We start from the raw sequence: 22,319 nt of genomic DNA, 5'->3' as shown, positions 1-22,319 counted from the left end.
ATCTTTGCAACCCCACGAACTGTAGCCCGCCAGGCTCCTCTGTCCCTGGGATTCTCCAGGCAAGAATACTGGAGTGGGTTGCCATGCACTCCTCCAGGGGATTTTTCCAACCCAGATATCAAACCCACCTCTTTTGTGTCTCCTTCTTTGCAGGTGGATTCTTTACCACTGAGCCATTTTGGAAGCCCAAATCAATCAATCAATATTTTTAAAAAAAGGGCAATACACAAAGGTTTTCCTACAATATCTATTTGTTGTCATTTCACTAAATTTTTAAAAGTTTACTCTATTTTAAAGCCATTTTAATGTATGAGATTTCATCCTAAAATATTTTGTTTTCCAAATATATTGAGTTCAGTTCAGTTCAGTCGCTCAGTCGTGTCTGACTCTGTGACCCCATGAATTGCAGCACGCCAGGCCTCCCTGTCCATCACTATCTCCCGGAGTTCATTCACACTCACATCCATCGACTCAGTGATGCCATCCAGCCATCTCATCCTCTGTCGTCCCCTCTTCCTCCTGCCCCCAGTCCCTCCCAGTGTCAGTCTTTTCCAGTGAGTCAACTCTTCACATGAGGTGGCCAAAGTACTGGAGTTTCAGCTTTAGCATCAGTCCTTCCAAAGAACACCCAGGACTGATCTCCTTTAGAATGAACTGGTTGGATCTCCTTGCAGTCCATGGGACTCTCAAGAGTCTTCTCCAACACTACAGTTCAAAAGCATCAATTCTTCGGTGCTCAGCCTTCTTCACAGTCCAACTCTCACATCCATACATGACTATTGGAAAAACCATAGCCTTGACTAGATGGACCTTTGTTGGCAAAGTAATGTCTCTGCTTTTGAATATGCTATCTAGGTTGGTCATAACTTTCCTCCAAGGAGTAAGCGTCTTTTAATTTCATGGCTGCAGTCACCATCTGCAGTGATTTTGGAGCCCAGAAAAATAAAGTCTGACACTGTTTCCACTGTTTCCCCATCTATTTCCCATGAAGTGGATGGGACCAGATGCCATGATCTTCGTTTTCTGAATGTTGAGCTTTAAGCCAACTTTTTCACTCTCCACTTTCACTTTCTTCAAGAGGCTTTTGAGTTCCTCTTCACTTTCTGCCATAAGGGTGGTGTCATCTGCATATCTGAGGTGATTGATATTTCTCCCGGCAATCTTGATTCCAGCTTGTGCTTCTTCCAGTCCAGCGTTTCTCATGATGTACTCTGCATATAAGTTAAATAAGCAGGCTGACAGTGTACAGCCTTGACATACTCCTTTTCCTATTTGGAACCAGTCTGTTGTTAAGGAGATATATTAATTATATCTCCCAAGATAATTTCAAGCAGTTAGGCCTTAAAAACATTATATATGACAGTATACTGTAAACATTAACACATACAAAGACTTGCCTAAGGAGTGAATATTCATAGTGGCTTATCATTTTCTACAAAATAATTTATTTTGAAGAACTTAAATCTTTGGGGAAGTTAAAACCTTGAATGTCTGTAGGGCTAAGGCAGGTATTAGAAATATGTAAGTTAGAGTAGGAATGCTGCCAGGCAAAACTATGCAAATGTATGATCTGTTGTCATTTTAGGAGTACACATCCACTTAAAAGTATTACAAAAAAGAAAAGAAAGCAAACATCATGAGAGGTCTGATTCTTCTTCCTTTGATCAGTATTTTATAACTTCTGATTTAGAAAGTCTTATTAGGTCTCATTTACTAGTTCAACTGCCATTCTTACACAAAAGCAGAAGAAAGTTTTGACTGTAGAAGATAAAAAAATCAGTTTAGTAGAAAAAAAAAAAAAACCTTTAGGTTTATATCTAAAAAAGTAGAAAAAGTCATAAAAAAAGTAGACAAACTAGTTTAAAAAAAAGTAGAAAAAATAATAATTTGATAGCACAATGCATGCTCTGCTAGCATGTTTATATTTATAAATATGATTTTTACAAATATGATTAATAAAAAGCACATATGAAGTAGATACTATCACACATCTGTAGAAATGTTTCACCTTCTTATTTGTTAGTTCTGTTTGGTTTGATTTTTCACTAATGGTTAAAATATTATCATTCCCTGGTAGTGTGTTTTTCATTTCATTTTCTCAACATATTTATCTCAACTATAACTGTTTACTATTTGTTTTCCTTCTGACCATACTATTTTGATCCAGCAAAGACGAAAGAAGTAAAAATTTCTGAAAGTTTTTGATACACAAAAATGGCAACTTCATAGAATTCAAAACGCCTTCAGGTATTAGCTTTCATTTCCTAAAACAAGTGAAAGTGAAAGTCACTCAGTCATGTCCAACTCTTTATGACTCCATGGACTACAGAGTCCATGGAATTCTCCAGGCCAGAATACTGGAGTGGGTAGCCTTTCCCTTCTCCAGGAGATCTTCCCAACCCAGGGATCGAACCGAGGTCTCCCCCATTGCAGGCAGATTCTTTACCAGCTGAGCCACAAGGGAAGCCCTTCCTAGACCAAATCCTAAGTTTATTCCAGTCATGAGCTGGAAAGGCATTCAGAGCCTTTTTAGAACTGCTGGCTAGTTAGAAGAGGGAAACAGGGCCCAAAACGGCAGTCCGAAATAGTGGTCAAAAACAGTTATGGGAGAACATACTGACACTCCTTTCCCTGATTCAACACTGAGGTCATGCTTCACTTGCATAATGTCCTCTTCTTACCCTCTTCCCTGACTGGTATCTGGTTCATGCCTCATTGGCATGAAGCACAACCAATCAAGCCCCCAGAACTACCAAAGAGGAAATAACAAAAGATATAAAGAGGGAAACCGAGCAGGTCTAGACCACTCCTACAGGGGTTGGTCCACTCTCACGTCTGGAGAGTGTACAAGACAAGAACTGAAGAAGAACTGATCCAATAGGACCAAAGCTTCAGAGTTCTTTCTGCTTGCCCAAACGCATGTGTTTAGAAGTTGGGATCTAGGTCTCCTGTCTCTATTTAGCACTGTTTTTGCAAATTTGTGGTTTTCCCACTCTTTCAAATGCATCTGCCATAAGAAATGTGTTTTCTATTGTGACCTAGTGCATACATTGTACATAAAACTGCAACGAAGTTTTCATGAGGTATTACTATCCTCCTAATATGTATAATATATAATACTTTTATATTTCCAGTGTCTACATATGATACGATAGAATTAAAACAATTACTAATTCTCCTTTCTGAAATATACAAAGACGAGAAAACCACTTAAGAAAGCTTACAATGAAGCTTCCCCAACTATGGTCCCTTTCACATGTGATTATGGATAAACTGATTTTCCTTATTCTAGATCAGTCCACAGCCTGCTTTTGTCAATAAAGTTTCATCAGATGCAGTCATCCTCTTTCATATACATATTGTCTATGTCTGAAGGCAATGGCAACCCACTCCAGTACTCTTGCCTGGAAAATTCCATGGATGGAGGAGCCTGGTAGGCTGCAGTCTATGCGGTCGCGAAAAGCCGGACACGAATGAGCGACTTCACTTTCACTTTTCGCTTTCATGCATTGGGGAAGGAAATGGCAACCCACTCCAGTGTTCTTGCCTGGAGAATCCTAGGGACGGCAGAGCCTGGTGGGCTGCCGTCTATGGGGTTGCATAGAGTCGGACATGACTGAAGCTACTTAGCAGCAGCAGCAGCTTTCATGCTACAATGGCAGAGTTGAGTAATTGTCAGACTTTATGCTCACAAAGCTTGAAATAATTACTATCTGACCCTTTAAAGAAAAAATTTGCCATCCTTTGGTCTTAACAATGAAAATTTTGCCATCCCTTTTTCTTGACAATGAATTAGAACCGCCATTTTATAGCCATAGCTACTCTATAAAAGTATAGAGTAATAATTACCCCTCACATAAGCTTTATCATTTTTGAGGTTATACATATTATTTTATTTTATTTTTATAAAACTCCATCCATAAGTCGTGCTTTATAGGCATGGTGATATCGAAAGATGTTCAGTCAGGGTTCATAGTCTTAATCTTACAGTCTTATCGTTTGTTTTCTTCATATAACCTGGCCCTGGCACTGTGAGTTAGCTCTATCAGTTACAAGAGAAGCTCTCTTAACTGACTTTTATCTGATCACTTTCAGGATTAATTAATGTTCTCCATTCCCTTTGTGATGCTCACTGACTGTTGTCAGACAAAGTAGATAATAGAGGCCACTAGGCTACCTTCTGAGACACCCAGGTACTTCTGTTATCCTTCTGGTGACAGTGCTTACTGACAGGGTGTTAAATGAATGCCCGTTGTACTTGTTATTGTGATAGTATAACTAAATGATATATGTTAACTAATGAAATATGAATACAAAATAAGAAAAAAGCATTTATAAAAACAGCTCTTGTTTTTTAGGAAAAATATATTAAAAGCCTCAGAAAAAATAAAGTAAAATGTCAGTAAGATAGTTTGCTAAAAATATGCTGTTACAAATTAGGATGCATCATTTAAAAAAATCCATCTACACTTAGGTGTTGGCACTTAGGTTTTTGTTTTATCTACAAGAAATTAAAATAGACTATATATTTTTGTGCAGTTTATGTAAGTCAGAAAATTGAAACATATATTCGAACAACAAAGTCTTGACCTTATATCAAATGTTTGGCAAATAAATGTGCATTTATGTTTTAAGTGTTAAATTTTTATCTAGAAAATGGGTGTTCTGTTCTGCTAATAGAAAGAGTTGCATGCTGAGAGACTTCAAAAGATTTGAAAAGTTAGTGGTGGATCCTAGCCAAGATTAAGCTCTTCAGACTCCCCATCCAGTGTTCTTTCTGCCATTCTACTCAAGAAGCCTTCATTATCTACTATGCCCATAAGAATAAATATATGGCATTTCCTCCATTATAAATGATTGAATCATCCGAGTGAATAGCACATTTGCATTTAGGGAAAGAGGACTTTCACTTTTCACAAAAACCACTGTATCAAACCTCATCATTTCTGAATAACGGATAATGCCAGTGTTTGGAGAGTCCAATTCTGTCCGAACAAAACATTTTTTTTTTCAAGTCCTTATTAATGCTACAATGTTTTCATGGTTTTAGAGAAACATGGTAAATTGACATTTTGATTAATCAACTATTTCTTGAAATTTACAACCTCAAACATCTAGTTCAACTGACTTTGTAACTATATGGCATCAAAACCTAGCTGAAAATTTAATTACAACAACAAATTATTGACTAATATCAATAAGCATGTTTTTACAATTCTTATTTTTTGCGTGTATATTTTTTGCTTGAATTTTGGAACCTCTGAGAATTCAACATTCCAATTTTCATGTACATATAAATCTTAAATTGGAAGAATTGCTATAACTATAAATTGAGGATTCTAGTTGATATCATGAGAGTATGTTACTATCACTACATTTGAAAATATTGGTGCCATACAGAAAGATTTGTTATGTACTAAGAAGAAATAATTTACTTATTTCCTAAAGCTCAATAGGATAAGTGTTAGTAACAATTTTGATGTCTGATGTTTAATAATTATCAGCCTTGAGTAGATATTTTAAAATGACACCAGTAGTAGCCTTGTCTTTACCATAAGCTGCTTACTTTACTCAGCATTGGTTCACCCCTCCACCTCTTCCCTCCCACCTGTTTTGTGTAGTATTGAAACCATAACATAATTAAGAAATGATTATTGAACTCACGGATCATTAGACTTTGGAATAAGAGTGCCAAGCTCCTTGATTCGGTAGTTAATATTATATCTTCTTCTTCTTTCAACTATTAAAAAAGAAATATTGATTATTCTCATTAAAGCACAATTAACTTTTGGTCAACTGTAAACCTCCTTAATAACCTTTGAAAAACAATGAGCAAAAAATTTCCATTTAGTTACAAGTGTACTTCTCAACAATAACATAAAAATTCAAATACATTTTATTCTAAAAGTAAAAAATAACAATATTAGAATTGTGATTCTATTATTCACAACGATTTTAAATCATTTTGAAACATTTTCTCTCAAAAATAACATTTTTATCATTCTTTGAAATGCTATATTTACTCATACTGATATACATACATACATATATATATATATATATATATATATATCAGGGTGGGTGTGTATATATATATGTGTGTATATATATATATATATATACACACACATACATATATGTGTGTACATATACACTTTTTCTTCTCATATACTCCACTGAAAAGCTAACACAAAGCTTGGCTCATGGTAGATATGTGTGCCCAAATAGACTATGACCTCTTTGAGGGCAGGGACCATTTCTTACTTCATTCTGTATACCCAGAGGGCTTGGCATGCAAGAGATGTTAAATAAATGTATGTTTATTAGACCATAAATATACTTTTATAATTTAACAACTTTCAATAATACACAGAACAGTGATTCTTAAGCTTTGGCATGCATCAGATACATCTGGAAGGACTGTCAAATAAATAAAAATAAATTTGTACTCTGCACCTAGAAATTCTGATTTTATTAGGACTAAGTTGGGACCCAAGAATCTGCACTTCAAACAAATTCCCAGGTGTTGCTGATGCTGCTTGTTGAGGGCCCACACTTTGAGAATGACTGATAAAGGTTTTTATTCAGAAATTATTATTCAGAAATTATTATTTCTCTGTTTATATTCCCATGCATCCATTGCCTATGACAATGGATATGCATCTAATAAATGTTCAATAAACGTCAAATATACAAAAAAGCAGAGCTTCCTATATTGACCCTTACCTAAAACCAGTCTTACAGAGCACAGAATAGTTGTATAATCTACTCTATACTTGCAGGATCAGGAACCACGACTTACATATAATCCTTTTTCAGTAGGTAACATTTTTAAAGCTTTTTAGGGAAATGAAGGAAGTAAAAAGTCATGAAGAAGAAAAAACTGTATGTTGAAACATTAAGCAATACATGTTTGAAAAATACAAACTGCTACTGGAAACAAAGAAAGTCCTAAAAAATATCAATTGTCTTGGTGAATCTACTCTATGAAGCAGTTTACCATGAATGAACTTGACCTTCTGGAATAATACATTGGGATTCCTCTGAAATTAGGATATAACTGATTCTTGGGAGAGATTATTTTCCTTCTTTGCCAGTTTTGTTTTCTCTGTGCAAGTAATTGAAAAAACTGACACCATATAAAAAACTGAAAAGAAAATAAAGGCAAAGCTGATAGAAATACATTTATATTTTATACTGAGAATTTATTAATAATTCTATGTTCACACATACTCTCATATTATAAAACAGACTCAAATATAAGATGAAGATCAGCTATGAAGGATGTTCACATTTCTATCTCAAAATAGGAGACTCGTGTAGTCCTATAATGTTTTTTCAAAGTCTATTATTTAAATGTACCTTATGTAAAATATCAGAAATTCCTAGTCTAACCTTATGAGATTGCGCTCATAAAATTTTAATGGTTAATTATAATGAGAAGTTTGTTTTCCCACTGTTTTCATATCCAGTACTAGTTATTTGTAAAGGAGTCAAGCTTTAAGAAATTAACTACTAAATCACTTCATGTTATATGTGATTTCACTTTTTACAAAGTTTTTGATATGTTCATTCATTCCTGTCCTTAGAAACAGGCAACAGGTGCCTCTTTCCCAGACTCCATACTTGAGGACCCCCTTTGCCTTCTCTTACCACATCCATCCTCACTGAGCAAGGCAGCCACAAGGCAAAGGGATCTCCCTTCTAAACTACACTCCAGGTAATTTACACCAGGAATATTCTCCCAAATGCCCTGATCCTGTGCCGGCTGTGTCTGAGGTTCATCCTCCTGAAGAAAGATCATGACACCAAGGTGCTCTCCCCAGGCCCAAGATGCAGACAAGGGTCAACTGTTTGCAGATATGTATGGAACTTGAATATACAAGATGAGGGGTTCACACTCCTGTTTGAGGTCATGTGCACCATAGAATGTAATAGGGTATAGAAAGAGAAGTGAAAGGGGCCATTGAGTCAGGGCTGACATTGCCCCACCATGACTTCCCACTCAAAATTCCATCAAGTGGAGATCCATTAGTGGCCCAATCTGTTAGTGGCACAGTACTTTTACAAAATTCTGAGGATCTGAGAACTCATATTTCAAACCTGGCCTTCCTATCTTTAGGAAGGATAGAACATAATTTAGTATTTCTAGCTTGAGTTATAGCTTTTAAGTATTTAGACATCTGTTAAGTGGCCATGATCCTCTCAAATGTTAGAGGATATTTAGATTCATACTTAAAATGTGATATTAGTTTTTGGTAACACTGATAGCTTCAAAAAGTAAGATCACCAAGTAATCCAGATTATTAGTAGAAAATACTTTTATACTTGTATAATGTGCATGTGTGCACTCAGTCACTCTGTGTCTGACTCTTTGCAACCCTATAGACTGCAGTCTACCAGACTCCTCTGCCCATGATATTTTCCAGGCAAGAATACTGGAGTGGGGTGCCATCTCCTCTTCCAGGGGAAATTCCCAACCCAGGGATTGAACCCATGTCTTCTGTGCCTCCTGTAATGAGGGTGGATTCTTTACCACTGAGCCATCTATAATGATCATACCAAGCACCTATCATACTTAACATTAAACGACCTGTTATTTAAAGTGCAAACATAGGGGAGAGAAGAAAGGAGAAAGGAAGGTAATAGCAGCCTTAAAACTAAGAGAGAAGGCTTTAGTTCCTTGATGTGTAACTTCTTTCTGTTAATAATTAGTCCTGTCTTTCAGGTTCTTATCTCACAAAATGCACCAATGCTAGTCTGCTCTACCACTATGTGATCAAAAGCAAATCATTTCCCTTTCCACAACTACTCTAAGGACTGTTATAACCAGGGGTTAGCCTTCTCCTCCTTCATATAGTCAGCCTACCCTCTGAATAAGACGGGTGCTTTATGAAAAGATAGATGCAGGTTTCACAGGTACAGTTCAGTTCAGTTCAGTGGCTCAGTCATGTCCAACTGTTTGCGACCCCATGGACTGCAGCATGCCAGGCATCCCTGTCCATCGCCAAATCCCTGAGTTTACTCAAACTCATGTCCACTGAGTCTGTGATGCCATCCAACCATCTCATTCTGTCGTCCCCTTCTTCTCCTGCCTTCAATCTTTCCCAGTATCAAGGTCTTTTCTAATGAGTCAGTTCTTCACATCAGGTGGCCAAAGTATTGGAGTTTCAACTTCAGCACCAGTCCTGGACTGGCTGGATCTCCTTGCAATCCAAAAGACTCTCAAGAGTTCAAAAGCATCAATTCTTTGGCGCTCAGCTTTCTTTATAGTCCAACTCTCACATCCATGCATGACTACTGGAAAACCATAGCTTTGACTAGACGAACCTTTGTTGGTAAAGTAATGTCTCTGCTTTTTAATATGCTGTCTAGGTTGGTCAAAACTTTTACTACAAGCAGTAAGCATCTTTTAATTTCATGGCTGCAGTCACCATCTGCAGTGATTTTGGAGCCCCCCAAACTAAAGTCTGCCACTATTTCCATTGTTTCCTCATCTATTTGCCATGAAGTGATGGGACCAGATGCCATGATCTTAGTTTTCTGAATGTTGAGCTTTAAGCCAACTTTTTCACTCTTCTCTTTCACTTTCTTCAAGAGGCTCTTTAGTTCTTCTTTGCTTTCGGCTCTAAGGGTGGTGTCATCTGCATATCTGAGGTTATTGATATGTCTCCCGGAAATCTTGATTCCAGTTTATGCTTCATTTAGCCCAGAGTTTCTCATATTGTACTCTACATATAAGTTAAATAAGCTGGGTGACAATATACAGCCTTGATGTACTCTTTTCCCTATTTGGAACCAGTCTGTTTAATGTCCAGTTCTAACTGTTGCTTCCTGACCTGCATACAGATGTCTCAGGAGACAGGTCAGGTGGTCTGGTATTCCCATCTCTTTAAGAATTTTCCACAGTTTGTTGTGGTCCACACAGTCAAAGGCTTCGGCATAGTCAATAAAGCAGAAGTAGATGTTTTCTGGAACTCTCTTGCTTTTTCGATGATCCAACGGATGTTGGCAATTTGATCTCTGGTTCCTCTGCCTTTTCTAAATCCAGCTTGAACATCTGGAAGTTCATGGTTCACGTACTGTTGAAGCCTGGCTCAGAGAATTTTGAGCATTACTTTGCTAGCGTGTGAGATGAGTGCTATTGTGTGATAGTTTGAGAATTCTTTGGCATTGCCTTTCTTTGGGATTGAAATGAAAACTGATCTTTTCCAGTGCTGTGAGTTTTCCAAATTTGCTGGTACATCTAGCATCAGTTTAAGCTAACCACATGTAAGGAAATTCCTGGTTTTAGAGCTTTAAAGATTTTATTTATTTTCATTGCATTCTTTTCTCATTTTTTATTTGGTTCTCAGAACAAAAATGCTTCATACTCAACTAGTCAAGCTGACTTAAAATAGTTAAGCACTATCTTAAGAGACATGAAAAAGCACTTTAAAGCTCACCTTGCCCCTAAACAACTTCCCTTGAATGCATTTACTCACCTCATGTAATCATTATTGAAGGCAAATGGACCCCCAGGAAGGCATCAGAGTGCCTCCCCCCAAACTTTTTTTGCGACAGTCATAGAATTCAGCAGTACAACATAAGCAGTATTTTAAAATAACTTATCATTAGGAAAGGAAGAGTAGATTGACACAGAAAGATAAGAACCTGGTGTTACATTTCTAGCTATTTAAATAGTGTACATTTTCTTTTTTTAAATTAATTTATTTATTTTAATCGGAGGCTAATTACTTTAAAATATTGTAGTGGTTTTTGCTGTACATTGACATGAATCAGCCATGGGTGTACATGTGTTCCTCATCCTGAACTCCCCTCCCACCTCCCTCCCCATCCCATCCCTCAGGGTCATCCCAGTGCACCAGCCCTGAGCACCCTGTCTCACGCATTGAACCTGGACTGGCGATCTATTTCACATACAGTAATATCCATGTTTCATTGCTATTCTCTCAAATCATCCCACCCTTGCCTTCTCCCACAGAGTACAAAAGTCTGTTCTTTACATCTGTGTCTCTTTTGCTGTCTCACATATAGGGTCATCGTTACCATCTTTATAAATTCCATATATGTGCATTAATAAACTGTATTGGTGGTTTTTTCTGACTTACTTCACTCTGTATAATAGGCTCCAGTTTCATCCACCTAATTAGAATTGATTCAAATGCAATAGCTGAGTAATATTCCATTGTCTATATGTACCACTGCTTTCTTATCCATTACTCTGCCAATGGGCCTCTAAGTTGCTTCCATGTACTAGCTATTGTAAATAGTGCTGCAATGAATATTGGGGTACACGTGTCTCTTTCAATTCTGGTTTCCTCGGTGTATATGCCCTGCAGTTGGATTGCTGGGTCGTATGGCAGTTCTATTTCCAGTTTTTTAAGGAATCTCCACACTGTTCTCCATAGTGGCTGTACTAGTTTGCATTCCCACCTACGGTGTAAAAATGTTTCCTTTATCTGCACCATCTTCAGCATTTATTGTTTGTATATTTTTTGATAGCAGCCATTCTGACTGACATGAGATGGTACCTCACTGTGGTTTTGATTTGCATTTCTCTGATAATGAGTGATGTTGAGCATCTTTTCATGTGTTTGTTAGCCATCTGTATGTCTTCTTTGGAGAAATGTCTGTTTAGTTCTTTGGCTCATTTTTTTTTATTGTGTCATTTATTTTTCTGGAATTGAGCTGCATGAGCTGCTTGTATATTTTTGAGATTAATTCTTTATCAGTTGCTTCACTTGCTATTACTTTCTCCCATTCTGAAGGGTGTCTTTTTTCATCTTGCTTTTCACCTTGTGCAAAAGCTTTTAAGTTTAATTAGGTCTCAATTGTTTATTTTTGCTTTTATTTCCATTACTCTGGGAGGTGGGTCATAGAGGATCCTGCTGTGATTTATGTCAGAGAGTGTTTTGCCTATGTTTTCCTCTAGGATTTTTATAGTTTCTGGTGTTACATTTAGATCTTTAATCCATTTTGAGTTTATTTTTGTGTATGGTGTTAGAAAGTGTTCTAGTTTCATTCTTTTACAAGTGGTTGACCAGTTTACCCAGCACTACTTGTTAAGGAGATTATCTTTTCTCCACTGTATTTTCTTGACTACTTTGTCAAAAATAAGGTGTCCAAAGGTGTGTGGATTTATCTCTGGGCTTTCTATTTTGTTCCATTGCTCTGTATTTCTGTCTTTGTGCCAGTACCGTACTGTCTTGATGACTGTAGCTTTGTAGGATAGCCTGAAGTCAAGAAGGTTGATTCCTCCAGTTCCATTCTTCTTTCTCAAGATTGCTTTGGCTATTCGAGGTTTTTTGTATTTCCATACAAATTGTGAAATTATTTGTTCTGATTCTCTGAAAAATACTGTTGGTAGCTTGATAGGAATTGCATTGGATCTATAGATTGCTTTGGGTAATATACTCATTTTCACTATATGGATTCTTCTGATCCATGAACATGGTATATTTATCCATCTATTTGATTTCTTTCATCAGTGTTTTATAATTTTCTATATATAGGTCTTTTGTTTCTTTACTGCTACTGCTATTGCTAAGTCACTTCAGTCGTGTCCGACTCTGTGTGACCCCATAGACCACAACCCACCACGCTCCCGTCCCTGGGATTCTCCAGGTAAGAACACTGGAGTGGGTTGCTATTTCCTTCTCCAATGCATGAAAGTGAAATGTGAAAGTGAAGTCACTCAGTTGTATCTGACTCTTAGCGACCCCATGGACTGCAGCCCACCAGGCTCCTCCGTCCATGGGATTTTCCAGGCAAGAGTACTGGAGTAGGGTGCCATTGCCTAGGTAGATTTATTCCTAAGTATTTTATTATTTTCACTGCAATGGTGAATGGAATTGTTTCCTTAATTTCCTTTTCTGTTTTCTGATTGTTGGTATATAGGAATGCAAGGGATTTCTGTGTGTTAATTTTATATCCTGCAGCTTTACTATATTCATTGATTAGCTCTAGTAATTTTCTGGTGGTGTCTTTAGGGTTTTCTATGTAGAGGATCATGTCATCTGCAAACAGTGAGAGTTTTACTTCTTTTTTTCCAGTCTGGATTAATTTTATTTCTTTTTCTTCTCTGATTTCTGTGGCTAAAACTTCCAAAACTATGTTGAATAGTAGAGGTGAGAGTGGGCACCCTTGTCTTGTTCCTGATTTTAGGGGAAATGCTTTCAATTTTTCACCATTGAGAATAACGTTTGCTATGGTTTATCATATATGGCTTTATTATGTTGAGGTATGTTCCTTCTATGCCTACTTTCTGGAGGGTTTTTATCATAAATGGATGTTGAATTTTGTCAAAGGCTTTCTTTGCATCTATTGAGATAATCATATGGTTTGTATTTTTTAATTTATTAATGTGGTGTATCACATTGATTGATTTGTGAATATTGAAGAATCCTTGCATCCCTGGGATAAAACCCACTTGGTCATGATGTATGATCTTTTTAATATGTTGTTGGATTCTGTTTGCTAGGATTTTGTTAAGGATTTTTGGATCTATATTCATCAGTGATATTGGCCTGTAGTTTTCTTTCTTTGTGGCATCTTTGTCTGGTTTTGGTATTAGGGTGATGGTAGTGTCATAGAATGAGTTTGGAAGTTTATCTTCCTCTGAAATTTTCTGGAAGAGTTTGAGTAGGATAGATGTTAGCTCTTCTCTAAATTTTTGGTAGAATTCAGCTGTGAAGCCATCTGGTCCTGGGCTTCTGTTTGTTGGAAGAATTTTCACTACATTTTCAATTTCCATGCTTGTGATGGGTCTGTTAAGATTTTCTATTTCTTTCTGGTGCAGTTTTGGAAGGTTATATTTTTCTAAGAATTTGTACATTTCTTCCAGGTTGTCCATTTTATTAGCATATAGTTACTGGTAGTAGTCTCTTATGATCCTTTGTATTTCTGTGTTGTCTGTTGTGATTTCTCCATTTTCATTTCTAATTTTGTTAATTTGATTCTTCTCCTTTTTTTGTTTTCTTGATAAGTCTGGCTAATGGTTTGTCTATTTTATTTATCTTCTCGAAGAATCAGCTTTTAGTTTTGTTGATTTTTGCTATACTCTCCTTTGTTTCTTTTTCACTTATTTCTGCCCTAATTTTTATGATTTCTTTCCTTCTATTAACCCTGGGGTTCTTCATTTCTTCTTTTTCTAGTTGCTTTAGGTGTAAAGTTAGGTTATTTGATTTTTCTCTCGTTTCTTGACATAAGTTTGTATTGCTATGAACCTTTCCCTTAGCACTGATTTTACTGAATCTCCTAGGTTTTGGGTTGTTGTGTTTTCATTTTCTTTCATTTCTATGCCTATTTTGATTTCTTTTTTGATTTCTTCTGTGATTTTTCGGTTCAGAAGCGTGTTGTTTAGCCTCCATATGTTTGTGTTTTTAATAGTTTTTTCCCCATTAGTTCAGTTCAGTTCAGTCGCTCAGTCGTGTCCAACTCTGCGACCCCGTAAATTGCAGCATGCCAGGCCTCCCTGTCCATCACCAACTCCCGGAGTTCACTCAGACTCATGTCCATCGAGTCAGTGATGCCATCCAGCCATCTCATCCTCTGTCATCCCCTTCTCTTCCTGCTCCCAATCCCTCCCAGCATCAGAGTCTTTTCCAATGAGTCAACTCTTTGCATGAGGTGGCCAAAGTACTGGAGTTTCAGCTTTAGCATCATTCCTTCCAGAGAAATCCCAGGGCTGATCTCCTTCAGAATGGCCTGGTTGGGTGTCCTTGCAGTCCAAGGGACTCTCAAGAGTCTTCTCCAACACCACAGTTCAAAAGCATCAATTCTTTGGTGCTCAGCCTTCTTCACAGTCCAACTCTCACATCCATACATGACCACAGGAAAAACCATAGCCTTGACTAGACGGACCTTTGTTGGCAAAGTAATGTCCCTGCTTTTGAATATGTTATCTAGGTTGGTCATAACTTTCCTTCCAAGGAGTAAGCATCTTTTAATTTCACGGCTGCAGTCACCATCTGCAGTGATTTTGGAGCCCCCAAAAATAAAGTCTGACACTCTTTCCACTGTTTCCCCATCTATTTCCCATGAAGTGATGGGACCGGATGCCATGATCTTCGTTTTCTGAATGTTGAGCTTTAAGCCAACTTTTTCATTCTCCACTTTTACTTTCAGATCAGATCAGATCAGTTGCTCAGTCGTGTCCGACTCTTTGTGACCCCATGAATCGCAGCACGCCAGGCCTCCCTGTCCATCACCAACTCCTGGAGTTCACTGAGACTCATGTCCATCGAGTCAGTGATGCCATCCAGCCATCTCATCCTCTGTCGTCCCCTTCTCCTCCTGCCCCCAATCCCTCCCAGCATCTAATCTTACTGCATTGAAATTATTTCAATTTTTTTGAATTTACCAAACCTAGATTTATGGCCCAGGATGTGATCTATCCTGGAGAAAGTTCTGTGTGCACTTGAGAAAAAGGTGAAATTCATTGTTTTGGGGTGAAATGTCCTATAGATATCAATTAGGTCTAATTGGTCCATTGTATCATTTAGAGCTTGTCCTTCCTTGCTAATTTTCTGTTTAGTTGATCTATCCATAGGTGTGAATGGAGTATTAAAGTCTCCCACTATTATTGTGTTACTGTTAATTTCCCCTTTCATACTTGCTAGCTTTTGCCTTACATACTGTGGTGGTCTATGTTGGGTACATATATATTTATAATTGTTATATCTTCTTGGAGTGATCCTTTGATCATTAGGTAGTGTCCTTCTTTGTCTCTTTTCATAGCCTTTATTTAAAAGTCTATTTTATCTGATATGCGTATTGCTAGTCCTGCTTTCTTTTGGTCTCCATTTGCGTGAAATATCTTTTTCTAGCCCTTCACTTTCAGTCTGTATGTGTACCTTGTTTTGAGGCGGGTCTCTTGTAGACAGCATATATAGGGGTATTGTTTTTGTATCCATTCAGCCAGTCTTTGTCTTTTGGTTGGGAATTCAACCCATTTACACTTAAGGTAATTATTGATAAGTATGATCCCATTGCCATTTACTTTGTTGTTTTGGGTTCAAGTTTATAAAACTTTTCTGTGTTTCTTGTCTAAAGAAGATCCTTTAGCATTTGTTGAAGAGCTGGTTTGGTCATGCTGACTTCTCTCAGCTTTTGCTTTTCTGTAAAACTTTTGATTTCTCCTTCATATTTGAATGAGATGCCTGCTGGGTATAGTAATCTGGGTTGTAGGTTTTTCTCTTTCATCACTTCAAGTATATCTTGCCATTCCCTTCTGGCCTGAAGAGTTTCTGTTGAAAGATCAGTTGTTATCCTTATGGGAATCCCCTTGTGTGTTATTTGTTGCTTTTCCCTTGCTGCTTTTAATATTTGCTTTTTGTGTTTGATCTTCATTAATTTGATTAATATGTGTCTTGGGGTGTTTTGCCTTGGGTTTATCATGTTTGGGACTCTCTGGGTTTCTTGGACTTGGGTGGCTATTTCCTCCCCCATTTTAGAGAAGTTTTCAACTATTTTCTCCTCAAGTATTTTCTCATGGCCTTTCTTTTTGTCTTATTCTTCTGGGACTCCTATGATTCAAATGTTGGGGCACTTTATATTGTCCCAGAGGTCTCTGAGGTTATCCTCATTTCTTTTAATTCTTTTTTCTTTTATCCTCTCTGCTTCATTTGTTTCCACCATTCTATCTTCCACCTCACTTATCAGCTACCTCAATTATTCTACTGTTGGTTCTCTCCAAAGTGCTTTTGATCTCAATTATTGCATTATTCACTATTGACTGACTTTTATTTTCTTGTTAAAAAGAAAGGTCCTTGTTAAACCTTTCTTGAATCTTCTTAATCCTTATCTCCAGTCTATTTATCTGTAACTCCGTTTTGTTTTCAAGATTTTGAATCATCATTACTATCACTATTCTGAATTCTTTTTCAGGTAGACTCCATATCTCCTCCTCTTTTGTTTGGTTTGGTGGGCATTTATCATGCTTCTTTACCTGCTGAATATTTCTCTGCCTTTTCATTTTGTTTAGATTGCTGTGTTTGGGGTGGCCTTATTTTATGCTGGAAGTTTGTGGTTCCTCTTTGTTGTGGAGGTTGCTCCCTGTGGGTGGGGTTGGACTAGTGACTTGTCAAGGTTTCCCAGTTAGGGAAGCTTGTGTCACTGTTCTGGGGGGTGGAGCTGGATCTCTTCTCTCTGGAGTGCAATGTAAGTGTCCAGTAGTGAGTTTTGAGGTGTCTATGGGTTTGGTGTGACTTTTGGCTGAATGGCGTCCTTTTTCTAAAGTCACTTTTATCTCTTTAAATTTTGGAGTCAATTGAGTTCAAATGTAACTCAGTGCACTCACCTCCCTTATTAGTATTCTTCTTCAGAGAGAGAAAATGATCAAGGAGAGAACTTGAGATGTTTCACTTCATAAAAATGTCTAGCTTTTCTGAGAGTTTGCATTGTCTAAATTGCCCCAAAATAGCTCTACTAGTGAGCGTGTACACTTAATTTTGGTCATCTGACTTCAAAATATATACAGGTGACAATAAAACACCACATATTTTAACCTCCTTCCATTTCCTCTTGCATTGATTCATTTTGCTTAGAAAAAAGGAAAATATACTCACTGAGGTTGTGGTTGTCCTTTTTTTGTCTCTCCTTGGCCAAAGCTCGAGTATCTGTTTCTGATCAAAAGGAAAATAATTGAAACAGTACTTATTTCTACCTTACAATCCTTCCAGTCAACAAAATTCAGAAATACAAGTGAAAATATAATATTACTTACTCCAAGTGGTGTAACAAAAATTTTTACAAATATTTAGAAATTTGAAACAACATATTAGTAAGAAGGCAGTGGCAAAACCTATGGGATTTAAATAGTAAAATCTGAATTTGTATTCTGACCCTCCATTTAGTAGCCTTGGGGTCTCAGGTTACCTAAGTTCTCATCTGTGAAGTTGGTATGATACCTACTAAATACCATTATTGTGATTAAAAGAATTAGAGCATACAGTAAATATTAACCTGCTTAATCATTTTTATTAGAATTTTCTCAGAACTTTAAGATTATTCAAAATTATTTCAATCTAAATTTTCACAACCTACATTTTTAAATAAATATTATGATTTCTAAATTCAAAGAATTGGAACTAACGACATTTCTCATATACCTATCAAACAAATCCATACTTTAAGTAACAGACACTTTATGTGCTATGTGGTTGTTAGCACTTGTGATAGTCAGACTCCAAAATGGCCCACCATGATTCTCATTCATGACAGTCATACTTTTGATGGTTCCCTTCCATACTGAATAGGATCAATCTGTGAAACTGATATAATATTGTGGAAATGATTAGTGTGGCTTTCAAGACTAGGTCATAAAAGACATTTTCAGCTTCCCCTTTGGGTGTTCCTTGAATCACCACTTGTCAGATCATGAGGACACTTGAGCAGCCCTGTGGAGAGTTCTACATGGTAAAGAACCAAGCAGCACTGACTAGGAAGATGTGTGAGTGAACCATCCTGGGAGTGCATCCTCCAGGCAAATATCTGTATCTCTGGCCAACATCTTGACTGCAACCTTACGCAAGGCTCTGAGCTAGAAGCAATTTTATAAATCACCCCTGGATTTCTGAAATATAGGGATTGTGTGAGATAATTAACATTTATTATTTCAATCTGTTAAGTTTGGGGTACTTTGTTATATATCAATGGATAATTAATACAATGTTCTTTGAATTATTCTAGTTTTAAAATAGAAATATATAAATATATTTATTAAATTTTGATTATTTAAGATTAAATTAATTAATTTTACTCTAAATAATTTGAATGCATAGATATTTTTGAGTCATTTGTTAGATTCCAAGAATAGAAATATTGTATTTATTAAAAATGCTGATATTAACTAAAGAAAAATACTAAAAGATCAATGTTTGAATGCCAAACTAAAAACATGTTACAGAAATTTCTATTAAATTTTATTTTATTTTATGGAGAAACTAACACTAGACTTGTAAGTCAGGAGATCCTTATTTTGATCAACTTCTGCTTCTAATCAGAATACCATTGGGAAATAACTCCTCTGACTACTTCCTCATCTACCTATTGAAGGAACTTGAAAGTGCCCCTGTAATTCCTTCAAGTTGTAACAATTTTGAAATTTATTATTGAAAACAGAGGGGTTTTTACACACTTGAGAAAGTTAAATGTGAATCATGGTATCTGTGAAACAAGTTGAAAAGAGGAAAATCTATTTTTTCCTAATCTATTAATCTGTTATTTTGCAAACATGTTAATAAATTGAATATTTGCAATATCAAAATTAACCTATATTAAGTGAAAGTTAGCTAAGTTAAGTCGTTCAGTCATATCCAACTCTTTGCAACCCCATGGACTGTAGTCGCCAGGCTCATCCATCCGTGGGATTTTCCAGGCAAGAATACTGAAGTGGGTTGCCATTTCATTCTCCAGGGGATCTTCCTGACCCAGCAATCGAACCTGAGTTTCCCACACTGCAGGTAGACTCTTTACCATCTGATTCACCAGGGAAGCCCAAAGTGAAAGCGGAACTTAGTCAAACTGTCGTATACATATGACTAGAGGTTATGTGTGTATATTCGTATTTGTCCAATTCCTAAAATCACTGAGTTGAACTGTAAGTTATACTAACTTGTTGCTTGGTTGTTATAAAGGAAAAGAAGGTGGATTTACTCTTGAAATGTTTCCCATTTTAACTACAGTAAGTCTCCTACCTATGAATGAGTTCCTTTCCAAGTAAAAGTCCAATTTGTTTTTTTAGCCTAGGTACCCAACTAACACAATCAGCCCATAGAGTACTGTACTGTAATAGTTTAATAATACTTTTCACGCAAATAATACACAAAAAACACAAAAATAAAGAAAACATTTTTAATCTCATAGTACAGCACCTTGGAAAATACAGTAGTACAGTACAATAACTGGCAATTCTTAGCAGTACCAGCTAAATCACATTGCTTCTACACTTGCTTTCAGACATCCTGGACTTGAAATAAAGATACTGTACTACTGTCCTCTATACAGTACTGTACAGTAAAGTACACAAAAGCACAGCCACTTGAAGAGGATGCACACTGTGACAATGTATGCCAGACAAGTGAACTAACTTACATGATTGAACATGCAAACGCAAGTTCACATCTTTGATAGTTTGCAATTTGAAGGTTCATATGTAGAAGACTTACTATAACTATTTTGATAATGTTTCAAAAATTGTCTTTAGATTGGAATTATATGTCACTCATGTCTTACAAAGGTGTTGTTTTTTTTTTTTTAAAGAAAACTATAAAAGCAGCATTACCTGTAATTTCTCTTTTCATTGGTAGACTACTTGGACAAGAAGCACTTGTAAGGCCCATATTAACTGGCGAAATTTCTTGCTCACCACTATACACATCCAAAATACTTCCAGATACCTTTAAAGGAAAAAATGTAGAAAAGAGCAATTAAGTCTTTGGTGAATATTGATATATTTAGTTGTATGACCTTAAATTGACCAATTGTTAATAGAAACTTGCAATATATAGCATTTTTAATTTTAAACAAAAATGAATATGCATTAACTTTGTAAAATCTTTGGGGAATGCTTGTGGATAAGATATGTTGAAAAAAGCTATTTGTACTTAAGAAAAAGGAAAATTTAGTTCACTCATGAAGAAAAATTTTTATTAATATTGACAAAGTTATGGGCATTTGATCCAGCACAGTACCTGGTTATAAATGAATAAGATTAAAAATATCACTTTAGACAAAAATCAATATACATATTAGTAAAGCTTGAAAATTCATTACATATCATGAATTAGGCATAATAGTTGAATATTTTGGAAACCTTAATACTATCAGTGCTACCAGCAATTCACAGTCAAGAGGTGTTTTATACTGTTAATTAAGTGAGAAACTTTCCTTCCTGGAAGGCATACTTTTTCTCATTGTACACTTAATGTTCTAGATTATTATAAATATCCAGCTGGTAACCAAAAGTAGTCTAAAACTGCTTTGCCTCAAGTGGATATAGGGTATATCTAATTACAGCAACACTGCAATTCTTAAAGTGCTCCTTGGGAGCAATTTTTCAGAAAGCTAAGATGCTTTATACACAATTCAAAATTTTATTGAAAATGTGCTTATTGATTGATCTCCTAAGAAAATTAAATTTAAATAATATTCACAACTCAAGTTAATATTTATTATTCCAGAACAACCTATATTTAAAATACAAGATTTGAACATTTAAAATATTTCCATTCTAGTTATCTTTATTTCATTTCTGGGAAGTCAATCAAGAGCCGAATAAGCAGTACCTGTTTTCTTTCCTTTAAGAAATTATCAAACAAAGCTATATTCAGATTATTATGGAAACTTGAACTCTTTATTCCCATTTTTTGTAGAACTCCAAGCCGAAGGAAATTTTTTTAATACTTATAAAATCAGACTGAAAATAATCGAAGAAAGGACACATGAAGACAAAAATTAGTTTCTGAAATAATAATCTATTAAATTATGTGATTAATATTGTATATTTCCGAGGGAAAAATACTTGGAAAATACAGTGGAAATCAGGCTAATATACAAGTGTATATGCATATCAACAAGAACATTATAGATTGCATATGGTATTATGATGCATGTTTTCATATATTGGTTCTCTTCATTATTTACTCTGTGAGGACTCCTCATCTTTATTTTATATAAATTCATTGATTATATAACAATGAAGGACAGGGAAGTCTGGTATGCTGCATTCCATAGAGTCGCAAACAGTTGGATATGACTAAGTGACTGAACAACAACAACATTGTTTTAAAATGTGTTTTTGCATCTTGGATATTAGAAGTGAGCTACTGAGATATTTATTCCCTCTCAATTTTCTTATCTGAAAAGTAGGGACAAGAAAACCTATCAAATTGGATAAATGATGAGTGTAAGTATCAAAATAATACAATTAGAAAGAAATTCTAGAAGCACACATTTCCCTAACATGTGAGTCATTTAGCTATATATGTAGAATTTTAAAGCTTCCAGGTCTTTTTTGAAAACCCTGTTGGTTATAAGTGGAGGCATCACCAACCTGAATTGTACATTTGCACTGTGCCTTTGAGAAACATAATGACATGCTGAACAAAAAGACAAGGAGGGAGAAAGAAGGGGGAAAGAACTAGGAAAAGGGCATTTTTCTCTAAAGAGCTTGAAATCAGATAGATTGAATGCAGCGGTAGCAAACAGTAGAAATGTTTAAGAGGAGCCATATTACATTTGCACTGCAACAATAAAGTGATAGGTTCCTAGCTAAAACATTACACTGGGTTATTATTACTTGGTCAGAGCGTACC

The 22,319-nt window shown here is 36.1% G+C and overlaps 1 protein-coding gene across 8 annotated transcripts in view; it reads right to left on the bottom strand.

The window, feature by feature from the left end:
• The window catches only part of TFEC (transcription factor EC), a 229,031-nt gene that overhangs the window by 7,833 nt on the left and 198,879 nt on the right, over nt 1-22,319 (bottom strand). For all 8 annotated transcript variants that reach the window (XR_011566239.1, XM_070787803.1, XM_070787802.1 and 5 more), the window contains 3 exons: nt 20,288-20,402; nt 17,571-17,627; nt 5,665-5,740 (listed from right to left, as the gene is read on the bottom strand). Coding sequence is in view for 7 of the 8 variants with exons in the window: in XM_070787803.1 (XP_070643904.1) it covers nt 5,665-5,740; nt 17,571-17,627; nt 20,288-20,402 (248 nt within the window). In the remaining variant the exon portion in view is untranslated. The remainder of the gene's footprint in view (nt 1-5,664; nt 5,741-17,570; nt 17,628-20,287; nt 20,403-22,319) is intronic.

Source organism: Bos indicus, chromosome 4, assembly GCF_029378745.1.
Source record: "Bos indicus isolate NIAB-ARS_2022 breed Sahiwal x Tharparkar chromosome 4, NIAB-ARS_B.indTharparkar_mat_pri_1.0, whole genome shotgun sequence".
In the NCBI taxonomy this organism is placed as follows: Eukaryota; Metazoa; Chordata; class Mammalia; order Artiodactyla; family Bovidae; genus Bos; species Bos indicus.
Note: the sequence above shows the minus strand (reverse complement) of the source record. Positions and strands in the feature narration are given on the sequence as shown.